Below are 17619 nucleotides of genomic sequence, written 5' to 3'. Positions count from 1 at the left end.
CACCCAAAAAGGTCACGTTATCCTGACGCCTGCGGCAAAGAGGATGTTCCCTATCCGCCGCGAAGGTTTGTGAGTGGTGGCGCTGGCTAAAACTCCCAGGGCTCTACTGGGGAACATAAATACCCAAGAAAGTGGATGGGGAAACTGCGCCGCGGTAGCTGAATTGGTAGAGCATCGCACGCGTAATGCGATTATAGCCCGGCACGGATGCCCAGCGGGCCCCGACGTAATAAAGTCACAGGGTCTCTTACGTTATCCCTGAGACGATTTGAAGGCGAAAGCCCAAGTGCCGATGTAATAAGTAGCTAGTTTATTTAGTAACTTTAACCTTAGCCCCTTTATTTCGCCAGTCATCTATCTTATCTCGCTGATTCATCCAGATTAATCGCTGAGTCATCCACATTAATCGCCGAGCCATCAACCTTAAATCTCTGAGTCATCCACTTTAATCGCTTTGTCATACCTGTTAATACGCTTCGATTCCTCTGAATTCCTTCGTCATCTTTCTTAATTCGCTTTGATTTATCTTAATTTGCTGCGTCCTGCTTCTTCATTCACTTTGATTCCTCTTGATTCTCTTAGCCATCCCTTGGTTTGCTTAGTCATTCACTTTAATTCGCTTTGAGTACTCTTAATTCAATTTGATTCAACTTAAGTCACATTATTTCACCTAAATTCTTCACTGCTAAACTAATTTGCTTTGATTCTTCTTAACTTCTTTTGATTCCTATTAATTCGCTTTGATTCCACTTTAATCGCACTGAGTCATCTTAATTCCGTTTGATTTCTTTTCAATCGCTTTGCCTTTCCAATCCGCTTTGATTAAACTTACTTTACTCTTAATTCGCTTTTTCATCCTCCGCTTTGTTATGCTTCTTAATTTGCTTTGTCATCCACTGATGCCTAGTCATGCTTCGTCCCGATTTAACTGCCTTTAGCTCGCTGCGGAGCTCGCTAATCTTTTTAATACGATACGTGTTGACGGTCTGCTTTCGCTCAAAGACGTTAAAGGTCAACTGAACGAGCCGGGTGTATTAACGACCCGACGGCGACGAATATCTTCAGCACTCAAAAAAAAAAAAAGTCGAGCACAGTCCAAACTGCAGAATCCGGCGGCTACGCGCGAAGAAGGACGCACGCGAAATGCATTCGCCCCGTTTCCATCGGCGCTGTCGGTATCTCCTACAGCTATAGGTTGGACGGTGACATGACGTCGGCAGATTCTTTCTTTCGCGACCATGGCGTGCGGCGGCAGCTGCCTGACTGCTGGTGGAAGTAGCGAATCGGCGTCCGCTTACCCATTACGTTTGCGAATGCTCAGCCGAAAGCGGAACGTCGCTTGTCTGGGCCGCTCTGTGTTTCTGATAGCGCACGGTGATTTGGCATCTTCCATTTTATACGGTCGGGGGGCGACCGGCAGAAGATGCCATTAGTGGCATCTGCAGAGTTCGGAACGGGAGGGTTGCTGAAGCGGCCGAAGGCGCGTTTGTTCGGCAGTCGTCGCACCACATTGTCGCGCCTACGCCGGCATTTGTTACGGCCGCCATTCCACCAGTTCGTCTGCCGTGGAGCGCTGGTTTAGCCTCCAGCAGCAGCCGCTGCTGCAACAGCTCTGCGAGAAGACATGACGAACAGACTGTAGAAAGCTGGTACTGGTGGTCCTCCAGTGTATACAACAAACAAAAAGGCCAGGAGCAGCGGCGTTAAGTTACGCTTCTCAGCGGACGAGGTAAGCGTGACTCTCTTAGTTGCCTCAAAAAAGAAGTTAGAGCTATACATTGCATAGTAGACAGACGACAGGACGCTCCCTCGTGAGTGGTCCCATGTGCTGCTGAAATGAGTTTATCAGAGGCGCATGCGTGTTGAATGTGCCTACGCAGTCGATTCAGTGTGTATGTTCCTCACAAGTATTTCCTAAGGATATGCGGAATGCGCGTTGCCCCAATGTTTTTCTGTTGGTGTTGGTGATGACAGTAATAACGGCCAGGTTAGCGTCGTCGACGCGGGGGAAGAGATATCTGCCAGTGCGCAAATGGCTGAAATTGAAAAAAAAAATAATGGGGTCGCTTTAAGTCTACCTGTGCGTGCAAAGCTAGCTGTGTGTCATGCTGGCTTCGATAAAACTTCGACGCTGTTCATGTGTATTTAGGCGCTGAGTTGCGCTTTAAGTGCCTCCAGCGATTCAGTTGTTTCAAAACGATTGTGCAATTAACGCCTAGTGTAAAAAAAAATGTGGTGTTAGTGCTCAATTTCCAGTCGTCCTTCTTCCCGCGAGACAATGATGTGCAGGCACCTTTCTTCTCGATAGCATCGCGCATGCAAGTATCCAATGCTTCTCGCGAAACGATGTCCAACCCATCACCTTCTGCCAGGAGTCTCATGTGTAGCCCGAGGTCTTGAAGAGCGAGTTTAAAGTTTCAAGTTTGAAGCGAGACTCTTGAAAAGCGAGTTTGCTGTGGGCCGTGTTTTCATGACCCGCGCGTACGGCGTTCCTGCGCGTTTTGCCTCTGGCATCAGAAGCGAGAAGTATTTGCACACTTTGTTTGCGTTGGGGCGAATGGATGTCACATTCTCGTGAGTTGTTTGCCGTTGTGGCGAGATAGGAAGGTCAGTCCACGGACAGCATGGGTCCAGAAACCGGAGACCGACACGGTAGGTCACGAGGCGTTCAGAAAATCCTAAAGGGCCACCGAAGAACTTGCGAGTGCAGCGCAGTGGAAAATTTAGGCCACGTGAAAGCCCAGTGTTGTTGCTTTTGGGAGGCCAGGCGTGAATGCTCTCTCGCAAAGGATAGACGCGAGCGTGCTAGAGGGTGGAAGAAACTGACTTTAATGCTTCACCCTCTTAACATGTGCGAGTGTATGCCCTGTTAAAATACGCGGTTGCATGAAGTGCCAAGGACGTGCAGAATTCATTTGTTTTCTTTATTCCGCGGTCTTAGGCAAAGTGATAGTGGTGTGGAATACGTGTAAGTACACATAAGAGAGGGAGAAAGAAAGAAAGGTGGGGCAACTACATTCAGTCATTTAGAACAAGTTACTGTGAACTCATAAAGGTAAAAAAAGAATCACGAAAGCTCCGTGATTATAACTATGACCAGAACATCAAAGCGCGATTGAAAAGTGAAAGTACCATCAAAGTAAGATGGGAAAGTAATGGTGTTTCACACGATCATATGCCTTCGACTGGTCGAGCGAAATTGAACACTCGTTTAAAGCAGTTGGAGAAGCGCACGTCGAAGAACATCTAGCGAAAAAAAGACCCGAACGTTTACCCGTAGACAATTAACACTGCCAGTTTGGGCTAAACTTGCAATCTCCGGCAACACCATATTCAATCGCTTTCCAAGAAGACTGGCAAATAATTTGCATTCTGCATTGAGGAGTGTTAGCGGGCGCCATGAGCGTGGATCATGCGCAACACCGCCAGGCTTAGACAGCAGTACGACGCGACCTTTCCGGAAGAAAGGGATTTACCGTGGAAAGCAGATGAGCTTTCACTGTTGCAAGGAAAGTGAGATAAAAGCTTGCTATAGTATGGTGTCTTGAGTGCGAGCTGAATCAGTAACCCCGTCTCGCACTGCTGCACGACGCTCCTCGACTGAGGCCGGAGCGCGCAGCGAGCGGTGAAATTCTCCAAACGCGACTGCAAAACTAGCAAAGTAGGATTGAACTTGGGCGTCAAACTCGGCGTCTCCATTACAAGACGCCCCTGCCCCCCCCCCCCCCCCCCCGCACCCCACGCCTCCCTCCCGGAGGAAAGCAAGCTCGAAGAATGCTTCGCAAAGACTGCGAGAATATTGTCCGCCCTCGCGCTCAGTGGACTACTGGAAGGCGTCCCGAACGGCACCGTCCAAGGAGCTGGTTTACTCCAAGCGGCCAGCACGCAACTCAGAATAGAGGGATGGGCAAGCGGCTTCGTACACAAGGGCAATGCTTACCTCACGAAGCGACCGCCGTAAGAGCAAATGGCATCGCGGTCTCAGTTGATTCGCGCAGTCCTGCATATCAAACGTGGGAGGCTAGCTACTTTTAACAATGAGAACTCCGCGGTGCGAAGATCTCTCTTGCACCAATAGCTCGCACCATCGGTGTTTGAGCACGTCCGAAGCCATTGGGGAATTTTCAAGAGGGGATAGGGAACACATCTGCAATGCGAGGGGTGTCTCGGAATGCTGACGGTGGCGAAAAATGAGCGACTAATACGTAGACCTTCTTCCTTTCAGCAACAATAGCATCACAAGGTTATTCTGTAACTTTTCCAAAGCTACTCAGCTAAAATACTGTTGTTTTTGTGAGATAAAAAACCATTAAACAGTCGTTCACAAGAAGCACCGAGTGTTATTGCAAACGCTTGAATACAGGCAATAAAAATACCATTAATGCTCAGTTATCGCGGTAGTGATGCTGCTAACAGCACTTCGAACAAGTAGAGGTAGGAATACGTTGTGAAGAACCAACCCCGGTTGCTATGGGAGAATGCGTTTAGCTTGCTTTAAGAGGTGGTTATTTGTGACATTATCGGTGCCTTGGACTGATCGCCTGCATCATCGGAAGCAGAGTCGGGGAGATCCGACGTTGCGCTAACTCAGAGGTAGAGGACAAGTGCGCAAGCTGAACGGGTGATTCACTCTCGGAGTAAGGAAATGGCCGATGCATAACCACGGGACTACTGCCAACGTCCGATGTTTCGCCTAACCAACGCTCCAGGCGCCGCTGGGAAAACCGGCCGACGCACAGGTGGGACTACCGTTCATCGAGACGCCAGCATGCGGTGGCCTAGGTTGCCTAGGTTACGGTGGACCGTCGCCAACAGCGGCGATGCTGTGCTGTGATGACGTTGCAGGAAACGCTCTGAATCTCGACGACTGCTCCCACGACAGGGCTCGGAGCGCCTCAGCGCTCGAAGACGGAGGAGAGCGATCGAAAAGAACCAGCCGGACAGCAGGGCCCGCACCCTCTTTCAAGCGGCCGAAGATAACGCCGCTCGCACCCGAGAGCGGTCTGTACTCGCGGACATACTATGGACATACCTTCTGTGGCAATGAAGGGAAAGCTACGGAGGCAAAGCGCGCACAAGAGAGGGCGCTTCTGAAAGGAGTCCCGTGTTCTCATCCACGTTAGTTTAAGCTGGGCAAGAGAAAACCATAAACGCCTTATTAGCAACAGTTAAATAAGATAAAACATACCACTGAATGTAAAAGTTTACTTATTTTGCGGCTTTCCTCTTCCACGTCTGGGCAAAGGCGAAACCTTCGCACGTGAAGGTGCGTCAATTCAGCGTCTGTTTCGAGCAACCAAAGGCACTGTCAGACGCTGGCGGACTACTTGGCGCCGTAACACATGTGCAGCAGCCACGCGCCCGGAGCTTTCCCTTCCTTGCCATAGAAAGTTGTCCGCGACTGTAGAGCGCTCCGAAACGGCCAGCAGAAGTTGACATACGTGCTACGGGTGGCACTCGCCATACCATCCTGTGTTACCCGTATGCGGCAGCCAACCGGTACTTCAAGCGCCACTACCTCAAGGATCAGTTCGGAATCCTGTATAGCGTCTCCGATCGGCTCTGTCTGCGACCAAAAACACAATGTATCGAATGACAGCGTCTGCGTCTTGGACCTGAGACGCAGCGTCTCAACGGCTGTCCCGACACAGGGAAGAATGCAAGAACGCTGCCCTTGAAGCTCCTGTCAGCTCACGGCGGCATCAGTATGGAAGGGCTTTTAGCTCCCCTTACCCACGCTGCTGGTACCACAGAGTTTCATACAATAATTATTGTAAGAAACTCTATGACTGGTACCATCACACGGTGGTGTAGTTTACCACCGCGCGGTTTTTACCGCTGCGCGTGACTGCACTATCTTCAGCATTGGCCCCCGAAAATGGTTAGACCGCCTCCAACAAATCGAGTGTAGTTCCCAAAAGAAAGCTAAACGCTTAAAGAAATTCTTGCGCAGCCAGCCTTCGGTTGATGTTTTTGCAAGCAAGCGATAGGTTTTGCATTACAGCAAGAGACACGCTGCACGTTTCAGTGAAAAACGAGTCCATGAACAACTATGGTGGGCCTTGGGGAAAAGTGCAACCTTATAGTCAGCATTAAAACTGGTTCAATAACAAGACACGACGTGCATGACCTTCTACGGTCGACGGCGACCTATAAGAATTGAAAGGTTATCTGTACCATGGCCGCTCTACCGCTGTACCACTGTACCGCGGCCATGTTTGTGCGCTGTCCAACACAATTTGCGCAGAAGGCTTAGTGTCTACACACAACTTGCACAGGCAGAAAGGTCGAAGAGCTAAGCAAGATACGCGCCCAACAATTTGTTCTTTACTTGCCTGACGTAAAGCGGTTTCGCGTGTTCAATCAAGCACAACTGTTTTCTCACACAGATCGCTATTTGTGTCACCGGATTCGGGATGAAACTTGAACGTCTAGGGCAAATTTTATCGGTGATCCCAATATCGCTGCTCAGCCAAAGGCAACACTTCACCTTGAAGCAACTGGCTTTAATTTCCAATTAGCTCAGCATTTACGTCAACAGAGCAAGATTACTAAGGGAAATTATTGAGGGTGTTTTATTCCGTCTCTTCAGGCACGCGTCCGCGGTCTAGTGATTAGAGCATCGGGATTCCGTGCTGGATGTTCGCAAACCAGTTCCGTGCAGTGCATACTATGCGACCGTATGGCGATAGGTGCAAATGATATTATCGATTTATCCGCATGACGCATGTGCATGTTTCATCAAGATAAGGCAGAACTTTACGACTGCATTATGCACCGATACGGGACAATTTTCACGCGCATATTAAATACGCGGACAATTACAGTTAAAATCCCTGCGTCAGAGAAAGGCGTGCGTAGCTTCCACACTCGTTACTGCGACAGCAGCAAAGCCAGTTAATTTTATTTTTGCTTCAGGTTTTCACTGCAGGGCTGATTGTGAGCCAAACTGGGGCAGGTGATCTGCGGTGTCGAAGACAGCGCGAATTCACCATTGTGTTACTTAAATTAAAACTTCAAACTTCTAGTCTGTAGCAAAAAAATAAAGGAAGAAAAAACAATAGAGTGAGCATTTGATGTTGCACTCAGTTTGCTGCTATTTTAGAAGCAGGTGAGGACATTCATGCTCCTGAACGATGAACAAGGATGGTTAGTACTGAACCACACGTCTATCTTTCTGGTGCGTCAGCACGGGACGCTTAGTCTTGCGTTGACTAAGGGCGGACAACGTACATCGTGCCCCACGAATAATTTCTACAACTCGAAGGGCGCCGTACTCTGCTTGGCTAAACACCGACATGCGCTGACCAGTGGAAAGTAAAAAAAAAAAAGCAGATATTGCGCGCCGTTTGCAGCCGGGGTTACCCATTCACCGAGAAAATGACGGCATTCATTTAGCGAAAGCACTGTTATGGTTACAATAAGTCATACAGCTGAACTCATTGACATCCCTCCTCGAGGACATCGTCCCTTCCATTGTCCGTGTTTATCTAGTTTTAGAAACGAGTTGACCTAATAGCCGAATTGGAAGCGCCACCAGAAACATTGATTCCGCGGAGCCCCGGCAAAAAACTTTTCTGCCGTGGAACACAACTGGCATGGCCGCAGTGGCGTAGCAACAGGGGGGGCCGGGGGGCCGTGGGCCCTGGGTGCACGGGGCAAGCAGGGGGGGGGGGGGAGGTGTCATATACGTCTGAAGACACCCGAAAATTGTCGATATCCCCGCCTTCCTCGACTACACCCGGGAATGGGGTTGACAGAAGAGCTAAGGGCCCCGGGTGCCAGACGACCTAGCTACGCCACTGCATGGCCGACTTCGAAAGTGTAAGCGTCTCTGCCGAGGTGGCCATACTTACCAGCTCGTACCCATCACCTATCCCCGTTCTCGCACGAAGCGCAACTCGTCAGTCCTAACAATCTGATTTTAGGGTGCGATGATTTAAGATGTAGTTATTCTAACAATCGTGCAAACAATTGAGCACGTCTGTTGTGGCCTCGCACGCTAGGACCGTTTCGTTACGAACCGGTAACCGTGATTATTTGTTCAGGTTCGATTCAGGTTTAGGCACGTTCCGAAAATATCGGTTCGGGTTTGGGTTCAGTTGCGCCCAGAGAGAGAGAGAGAGAGAGAGAGAGAGAAGGGAAGACTGAAAGGCAGGGAGGTTAACCAGACTGAGTCCAGTTTGCTACCCTACACGTGGGGAGGGGAATGGGGAGTGATAGAGGGAGAGAGAGAGAACTTAGGTGTAGGATGTCTATAGTCGGGCACTCAAGTCTGTTGCCCTCAGGTAGTGAAAAAGCGCTCGAACTGCTTTCTGGGCTAATGAACTGCGAGGCCAGGCTCCCAAGACCTTCACTTCCGTAAATTGTCTGTAATGGGGTTCGCGTCGGACTCGGGTTCGGTTCAACGCGTTATATTCGTGGTCGCCTTAGTTGCATGCAAATAAGGCACTACATATATTTGTCTTATCTTGATGTTCGTGCCTTGAAATGTTATTGTGACGTTGTTTGTTACTCTTTATATCTTTCCAAATTTTCACGCTCTCAGTTGTCTCAACACGGTGAGATGATTAGACTTTGTGCACGCGCGTAATCATCGCGAAACGTCGCATTCACACCGCAACATAATCTTGAAAATGATCAAAGTGCTCAAAGTCAGGGAGCCACCTGAAGCCGGAGTGACGAAGTGAGGCTGAATCAACGTACGCTTCATAATTGGATTCAAATCAAATCATTTCTTTCTTTGTAGAAGGAGGTAGCTCCCGCAAATAAGCTGATGATTTTAATCCTGATTATATGATGACTGAATCGATCGCCAAAATAATTTCCCATGGGCGCCAGAATCAGAGTCCCTTTCAGTAATTATTGTGCCGTGATCGAGTGGGGTGCTTAGCCCACCGTGGTGTCTTAGTCATGGGGTCGGGCTGCTACGCACGAGGTCGCAGGATCAAATCCCGGCCACGGCGGCCGCATTTCGATGGAGGCGAAATGCGCAAACACCCGTATACTTAGATTTAGATACATTGTTAAAGAACCCAAGGTGGTCCAAATTATTCCGTAGTCCCCCACTACGGCGTGCCTCATGATCGGATCGTGTTCTCGGTGCGTAAAACCCCGCAATTTGATGAGTGGGGCGCCTACCTCTGATTCCTGAACTTGATGTTGATGACGAGGAACACGGAGGCGAGTATGATTCCCAGGACGCAGAAGATGCACAGGCTGGCGTAGATGGTCAGGTTGACCCGCGTCCTCTGGATCACGATCAGCGTCCTGTCCATGGGCGGGTCGGAGCCGCCTGCCACGCGGATAAAGAAAAAGTCAATTGTACTTCGGATGCCGACGATAAAGTTTCTGTGTTTGACGTGCGGCACAACTCGTCGATGCTCTGTATTGTTCCTTTAGCTTTGAATGGACGTTGTATCACTGATGTCCTTCACTTAGCATTCACAGTTAGAGATTTTCGTACGACGCTCCTAGCCGAAGCAGTAAAGGTGGCGGAAGAGCAAGAGAAATAAACTTTTATTTTCTTCAACGGTAATCCCAGTAAGGACCCAGTTCGCCCTAGGTGGGAGGATTCCTTATTCCAGGCTTAGGCTGCCCCCTTGGCCCGGGCGACGAAATTGCGTTGGTCGTCCAGGTCGCCAGAAGAAAGCTTGGCCTTCCATCTTTCAGCGGGGGTGTGTAGATGCGCGAAAAAACAAAAAAAAAGAATATTCTCCCCATTCTCGTGCGCCCTTAGTTGAACGCGGCCAGCAAATTTGAAAGTACCATCATGCGTTGGTGGGGAGGGGGGGGGGGGGATGTCAAGCATCGACTTGCACTCAAAACATGTGTTACGTTGCGCTATGGCCTCATAAGTCGCACCGGGGATCTTGGAGGTCACGAGCTAGGGCGCCTTCATGCGTGCGTGCGTATGAAGGTGCACCTACGTCGCGCACGTTCACAGCGCCCTCTAGGAATACGTGTAGCAAATGTGCCATGCGACATGCAGTAATAGCGTGGGGCGACGCCGGTTTTGTTGCTGTGATGTTGGCCACCGAACCGGCGATTATTTTCGTTATCCGCAGCACAGCGCCAAAACACCGTCATGATATCCGGGAGCCGAAGAGTTGACGCTTGCAATTGTTGTCGTGTTTTCGAGAGAATACTCTTGGTTCCTCTCACTCCGGAGAAAATTCAGAACATTATTGCCGTCGCTAGACCACTTGAAATTTTACATTATTGTTATATAAAGATCAGAGCAATTTTTGAAGCATTTTTCTCTACCGGCTCATATTATAAAAATCATGCACGTGCACGCATATTAACGATAAGTGAGCACTGTTGGGTCAAAAAAAAGCGCTTTGTGTTATTTTTCGTTGCGCGTAATATGAGGCTTTAAGGAAGTTGAGAAACATAGTTTACGCAGACAGAGATATACAATAAAAAAGCGGGGGAAAATGAACAAGATATTCAAATAGAAATGTAAGGGGAGTTGCGGAAGAACTAAAGAAATCGAAAGCTTGCTTGCTTTGGTTTATCTGTGGCATTGCTATCCTGGCATGACAATGCAATGTTCTTGTTGTGGGAAGTTAAAGCGTGCGTGCGCACCTGCTATGGACTAATGTCTTACCTCGCCAGATGATGGAAAAACCCTTGCTTAAATCCAGGGTCTCTGTGAGACAGTCGTACTCGCCAATCTTCACCTCTTGATTTTCTGCAAGGCATTCCATGCAGGTTAACTATTTCGACCACATACAACACTTTCATTGCGTGAGAACCGAAGCAGTGAGATATGACGGTCACAGAAAACATACTCTCGCATAGAGCGACGAATAGCCATTGACTGAGGGCACATTCGACAGGTTGTTTTCGAGCACTCCTACGAAGCTTCGAAGGTCGTTCAACAAAGTAGCCGAGCTTCATCGCAATTAGCTTATCCTCTGTGAACGGAATACCGGACCGGGTTACAGGAGAGGTGTAGCACAACACCTATACGACATCTTCTGGAGCAGTTCAACCAGAAAGCACACAAATATGACACTGCCCAGCGACCTGCCATATTCTACTAAAGTTCTCCACAATTAATAACGAGGGACGACAAACTCAAATCTGCTTATTGCCCACTAGTGCCAACGCGTAAGTCACTCGCTGCACAAAAGCCGTTTATTTAAGAAGAGGAAATTTAGTGTGATTAGTTGGATAAAAATATTGCACTAAGGGCGACAGATGGCAGGTAAACTTTACGAATTCGGGGGGGGGGAGGGGGTAAGGACTAGGTTCGCGTGTTGAGAGCAAGGGAAAAAAAAGGAGATTTCTTCATCTCTGGATTGCACACAAAGCCAATACCGCAGTGGCCTACCATATTTTACCCAACTGCTGGTGTAAAGTACGATTTTTTCTTTGACGTGATCACTCTCGCGGCACAATATATATGCACGTATATAAAGCGTCGCGAGGGATCGCGACCAGCTTTGCTACAGTAAAATCATCGAAATTTTATTTTACTGACATCCACCACTCCATTCACTCCCCAGTGCGTAAACGGTAAGAAGATCCCGGATAATCTAAAACTCTATCTACACTAGCACAGTCCTGCCGTCTTAACAAAGCCGGTATAATGCTAATAAAATCCTTTGTTCGCATAAGTCGATTTCTTTGTTTTGTTTTTAAACGACCATCAGAGCTCTTCGAAAGGACCAGCTGAATGTGACCCATTGGAATGATAATAATAAAAAAGAATGGTGACTGGACTCGCACTTGAGTCTGGACTGTTCCACAAAGTACGATTTCATCGCAGCCGATAAAATCGCGGCAAGAAAGGGACTGAAGAGGTCGTGAGGGCGAAAGCCGTTGTGCAGGGGCAGAAAAAGAGGTATATGTGCAAAAAAAAATTAAAAGAAAAGCAAAGCTGTTTGAGGAAACCGGCTATCCAGCATGACAGTCGAGGCACTAGCATAGAGAGCGCGGCCTCTCTTGTCTTCTAAACTGCCGTATAATTTAATCATCAGTGGCACGCCGGGTCGTTCCAGATTGACCTAGAAACAAGAAACGGTCGACAAAGGCGTTTTTTCCGGGCTTACAAAATCACTTCGCAGCAGACCTCATAATTTAGCTTCTAGGCGTTGTTATTTGCGCAGTGAATAGATTTATAAGGACCCTGATATCAATGGCAGTGCTCTCCTTAAGATGACCTCTACTTCATGGATTACTTACGGTCTGTACTACGAGTCTAGAGAACCAGCAGGCGCATGCGCTTTGTGATAAACGTGTAATGCGAGTGGAGTCGGGCTCTAAAGAAAGATCAGCAAGAGAGGAGGGCAGGAATAAATAATAAAAACTCACTCTGAAACTGCTTCAAGAGGACCTGGCCCTTGCGTTCGTTACGAAAGAAGCGCACAGGACCCTGCGGCAGACAATCATGTGACATTAATCACTCGCTGTCTCACCTACGTATATAGGTTTGTTCACTCAACCGCTCAATGTCTCGCATTGACACATTCTCGCTCACTTGTTTACTCAGTAACTCGCTTGCTAACTTTTCCACTCTCGTTCATTTGCTCAATAGTTCTATTTCTTTAAAGTTCACCCGCGTCTACTTATTTACTCGCCCGTTCTATCTCCCTCAAATCCTTGGCAGCTTGCTTGATAGCTTACCCTTTTGCTCATTGGGCTGCTTATTCGCATGTTCGTTCACTTTTATTAACTGGCTCAGTCACTAAACATTTTTCTCATTGGCAGCACAAGTCACTTGCACTCTTGTTTACTCGGTCGATCACTTTAACTCACCTATTTCGCGAGTCTATACTCCGTTTCATACATCAGGTGCAACGCTGTGGAGGCTAGAGAGACTTCTTGCTGTGGCTACGCGCCCACTGGGAAATAGTTTGGTGTTCTTGATCGTAATTGTACGAAACTGTTCTGTAAAGACGCTCAGTATTGAATGAGAAAACGTTTTAATACTTCGAAACAAACAAACTGTCGTATACGGTTATCTAATGCGTTGTTCTAGGTCAATTTGTTTTTGATTGCGTTTCTTTTCGGGTTTTTTATTGGCAGCCCGCCGCGGCAGCCTCACGTGCACGCTCGCGCGAGCGTGCAGCGAGGCATGGACGGAACGCGCGGAGTGATACATTTTCGTCACCGAACCTCTTGCGTAGCTTCCACAGCGTTGCACCTGATGTCTGAAACGGAGCCTAAGTGACCTCCATCGCGAGCTTGTCAACTCAGTCATTCATGCACTAAACCACTGATATGCTCACTCGTAACTCAACCACTCAGTTGCTCGGTTTTTCACTCACTCGCTCTCGCTCATTTAGACAACTCGCTCGCTATCTCGGTTGAGTAGTTGAGATGCTCTCAGTTCTGTTTCAAGTAATCTCATAACTCCATCGCTCACGGCATTCTACGAAAGCAGAAGGAGCTGCCCAGTGACAACGCACCGTGACGCCGATGAAGTTGGTCTCGTTGAGCGCCTCCTTGAAGAGGCGTCCCCACCACTGCTTGCGGTAGTCGAACTCTGAAATGCGCGTGTCGTTGGCTCGCAGCCGCACGATGACCGCGTGTATGGAGAGCGCCAGCGCCCAGATGCCGTCGTACGCGTAGCCGTGGAAGCGCGAGTACTCGTTGAAGCGCATCAGGTTGTACTCCGCCTCGTACTCCGTCGGCGTCTGCGAGGGGGTGGGGGGAAGGGAAAAGCAGAAGGTTAACAGAAGGTTAACAAGAATAACGTCCGGTTGGCTACACTACACCGGTGGAGTTGGAAAGGGGAAAACAAAGATGACAGAGAGAGAGGAGGGAAGGCGTCTGCGAAAACGCAAAAAACGCACTTAGGTATTGATGAGGGAAGGGCAGAACAAAAGATGGAAGGCAGAGAGGTGAACAGGATTGACGAGCAAGTAAGTTAGTCACTCCGTTTCGTTTGTCACCAGCAGTGCTAACTGCGAAAATGCAGATGTTTTCGTAAGGATATTCCGGCAGAACCCATTTCAAGGACGAATGTCGACGTTAACGCTGTTAGCACTGAAGCAATGAACTGAATGAACACTGTTAGCACTGAAGCACAGGGCCTTTCCCATCCTGTGCAGTTCGTGTTTGTCTTCATCTACCCTACCACTGTGATCGTGTCCGCTAATCGTCATATCAAATTCATCATACGAGCCATCGCAGGGCACAGAAATGGTTCCTTGGAGCGGGACCAATCGACTTCATGCTTTACTGATGGAACATTCAAAACCCAACTACACTCATCCCGACCGAAAGTATGATGGGCAGGAAGGAATATGCCGGACTTCGTAGTCTGAGGGGAAATTTCATGTCGACTTTTTTTTTGTCGACACAGAAATAGAACCTGTGGGACAATGGCAACTGTGTGCCACTCAAGCTGACGGTAAGCTTTAGGAAGATCAACAAGACAAACAAAAATGTTCGCCCTTTACAACTTGTTTTACAGCGCACATTGGCCGTGCACTTTCCCCAATGCCTTCAGTGCTGAGAGAACCAATTTCAGCGAAAATATAGGCTTGCCACCATGCTCGCCTATCAAGTTATACGTTTCGATGGGCAAGCTGGGCCTGACATCCACGTGATCCCAACCTAAGTGCGCTAAAGCTTTTAGAAAAGAGCGAGTGTCAGCATAAAGCCACACCAGTGTTCGCTCGGCGCCAAGCTCAAACATGAGACCACCCTAATGGAAGAATTTCTACGAACACTAGCTCTTTAACGACACGTAAAGGGATTGTCAGCAGTGCCTCGTAAAACTAAGTGACTGAGGAGGTCACCCAACCTTGGGCTCAAGAAGCCTGCTGGTCTATAAATAAAGTTTATTTCTCTCTCTCTCTCTCGACCTTGGCCCTTGGGTATGTGCCGCTCTTCAAGAACGACAAACAAAAAATGTCGAATATATCGAAATTCCCGTTATATCGAAATAGTCTTGGGGGCGTAGGCCCCTTCTTTAACATTCGCTCGTGTGACATATTCAGCAGCGTGCGAGGCCACCAGATGGGCAGGTAGGCAAATATCTCGAGCTCTCCGCATAATAGACAGCATCTCTTTTCCCCGACGGAACTGCCGGATTGCGTAAGCGCATTCGAAGCGCCGAGCGCACTAACAGCGATAAGCGCAAGCACTGATTGTACTGAGGCAGTGACGGTACTAAACGATATTACTGCACGCGAAAGCGGCACTGTTACTATAGGGCACCACAGGGCACGTATATATAGCGGGTGTGCATGCCGGTATCTCAGCTAGGGCGCACACGTGTAAAAGAGATGTTCCTGGCTTTGTAGTGAAGTTCGCGGAGCCCCATTACAAGGGAGCCGCATTCGCAGCGGAAAAGGAAAAAGGCTGCGTTGCGCAGCAGGAGCTCATAAAGGAATACACAAGGTAGTAAAAACAAGAGGTGGGGCGGGTAGAGAAATAAGGACGCAAAGGAACTCCAGACGACCTCTTTCGGGGCGAAGGCGAAGCGCACAATTTTTTCTTTCTCGTCCCGTTTCTTTCTTTTTCTTTTTTGCTGTTCTGCAAACTGCGACCTGAAGAAGTGCAGTTGCGCTTGCAATCGCATTTGGCTCGCCCAGATAAATCTCGGGTCTGCAATCAGGATCGCTGTTGTCTATTTTCCTCGCAGGGAGAAACGGCCTGGCTTTTGCGGTGCCGTGTAGCCATTACGGAATTAATGTTTGAAGCTTGCAAAGCCAATGGGATGGGAGGGCCCGAAATAGACGCGGTGGAGTATAAGCCGGAGGCCGAAAGAGCACAGCAGGCTCTCGGGAAAGGCAAACGTTCGTTAAGCTTCCAAGATTGGAAGTTTCTGTTTCGGCGCGATTTCTGGTGCGTCCGGGTCGGCGTCCCGCCTCTGTTTCCCTTCCGTGACGTCAGTCGCTCCGGATTCGTCGTTTCGTCATTGTTCGAACGAGTGCTTTTCGTGCTCCTTCAGTTCGCCAATCCTTGCTTCGACCATGGGCCGCGAGTGGAGCTCGGCTCTAATTGAAGGTGTGGGGATAGTTACTTCGCGAAAAAAACCGCTTGCGTATAGAGCAGTAAAGTCCTGGATGCAAGTTAAAATGCACGTTCAGTTTAGTCTCAAGTTTAGTTCCAACAAAGAAAATACACGAATGGCATTGAACGCGCTACCAGGAACACAAGCCACTCACTTCCACGCAGAACGCGGCCAAGAAACATGGTGTTTCGCTGCAGTTCTAGCCGCTGCTCGAACATTCGCTCGTCGCGGCCACAGCTAAATGGCGCGCGGTGGGTTTCACCAACAAGGTCGTGCGATGAAAGAGGCGCATTGCGTTTGCTAGGCTACCTAAGCTCGTCGTACGCGTGGGTCGCATTGCCGCGGACGCATTGCCATGAGCCAACACCACCTAGATAGCACAAGGCCTTTTCACTCCGATCCATGACTTCATGCTACCTGGCCCGACTGCCATAGTATCCAATGGGGACGCTCCCGAGTAGGCAACAGTAATTTTGACGTCACCGCTTTCATCACGCCAGCCTTGTCAATGGGAATTTGGGGCCAGGTAGCGTGACGTCATGGATCGTAGTAAACAGGCCTTGCGCTATCTAGGTGGTGTTGCATGAGCATAGAGGTGGCGACGTCAAAGCAAGCGCAAAGCTGAAACCAAGTTTCGCTTGATACAAAATAAGTAGGGAGTAAAACAACGTTACTATGCGTTGGCTTTCGTTATTTGCTGCATTCTCTTACGCAGTGAACAGCGATAAACGTGGCGGGGTTTGTAACACATAGCGGCAACTCTTGTGACGTTTGCTGTTTCCATCTGGGTTCTCACCCGAAGCATTCGGGTGGCGCCCCAGAGCTCGCTGACGCAACGGTGCGCGCTCGTTGCCGCTTCGCTCGCGCTTAAGCGCGCCAACGCGGAGCGGTGCGCGATTGCTACGATGCTCAGCGGTAGAACGGAGTAAAGCTACGCAAATCATACACTCGAGGCCGCCAGCAGCGGCCCGCTTTAGTTGGCGTCGTCCGAAACGCAGCTCGCAAAGTCGACGTGCTCGGGCGCGCGTACGAGGTTGCGCCAAAAAACGCATCGCCATACACGGAAATATATTGGGTGCACCGTCGACCAGCGGGAGCCATCGCCCTCTCAGGCCCTCCCCCTCCCTCCCTCCTTAAAAGCAGAAATCAGCCCTTAGAACAAACGGCGCGCGCCTCTCCCTAAGTGCTCAAAAAAAAGGGACAGCGCAAGCTGAGAGGAAAGCAGGGGTTAGAACGCGACAGAGCTCGCTCGCAACGTCGCCGAGGCCTATGCAGCAGGATCCGAGAGCCCGCCCCCCCCCCCCTCTCTACCCATTCCTTCTCACTCTCTTACTCTCGCCCACTTCCACCCCCCATCTCGCTGCAATGCTCACGCGTGGCCCATATACGAATGGTAGCGCATAGCGACGGCGGTGGTGACGATAATCGCGGCACTTGGATGCAGCTGTCGTCGTCCGTCTCGGCAGCCGTCGCTCGCTGTTTGCATAACGCCGCCCCTTTTCTTTGCCCTCGCCGCCGAAGCGGGTGATGCTATGAAGAGGAGGGTAGCGGGGAGAGGGGGGGGGAGAGGCGCCGTCAGGCACGCGTTCGCGCCGACGGCCCCGCACAGATCGGTCCATAATTCTAGCCGCGCGCGCGTA

General features: G+C 49.5%; 1 protein-coding gene and 1 long non-coding RNA gene across 5 annotated transcripts in view; one reads left to right on the top strand and one right to left on the bottom strand.

Moving 5' to 3' along the window:
- The window catches only part of LOC139049756 (gamma-aminobutyric acid type B receptor subunit 2-like), a 389157-nt gene that overhangs the window by 70768 nt on the left and 300770 nt on the right, over positions 1–17619 (bottom strand). For all 4 annotated transcript variants that reach the window (XM_070525558.1, XM_070525559.1, XM_070525557.1 and 1 more), the window contains exons 7-10: positions 13422–13649; positions 12325–12385; positions 10613–10696; positions 9142–9295 (exon numbers count right to left, since the gene is read on the bottom strand). In XM_070525558.1, the coding sequence (XP_070381659.1) occupies positions 9142–9295; positions 10613–10696; positions 12325–12385; positions 13422–13649 (527 nt within the window). The remainder of the gene's footprint in view (positions 1–9141; positions 9296–10612; positions 10697–12324; positions 12386–13421; positions 13650–17619) is intronic.
- The window catches only part of LOC139049758 (uncharacterized), a 95169-nt gene continuing 78640 nt past the window's right edge, over positions 1091–17619 (top strand). The window contains exon 1 of the long non-coding RNA XR_011508559.1: positions 1091–1729. This is a non-coding gene — a long non-coding RNA (uncharacterized lncRNA). The remainder of the gene's footprint in view (positions 1730–17619) is intronic.

The sequence above is a fragment of the Dermacentor albipictus genome, chromosome 9 (genome assembly GCF_038994185.2).
Source record: "Dermacentor albipictus isolate Rhodes 1998 colony chromosome 9, USDA_Dalb.pri_finalv2, whole genome shotgun sequence".
Lineage (NCBI taxonomy): Eukaryota > Metazoa > Arthropoda > Arachnida > Ixodida > Ixodidae > Dermacentor > Dermacentor albipictus.
The sequence above is the reverse complement of the archived record's forward strand: the minus strand, read 5'-3'. Positions and strand labels throughout refer to the sequence as shown.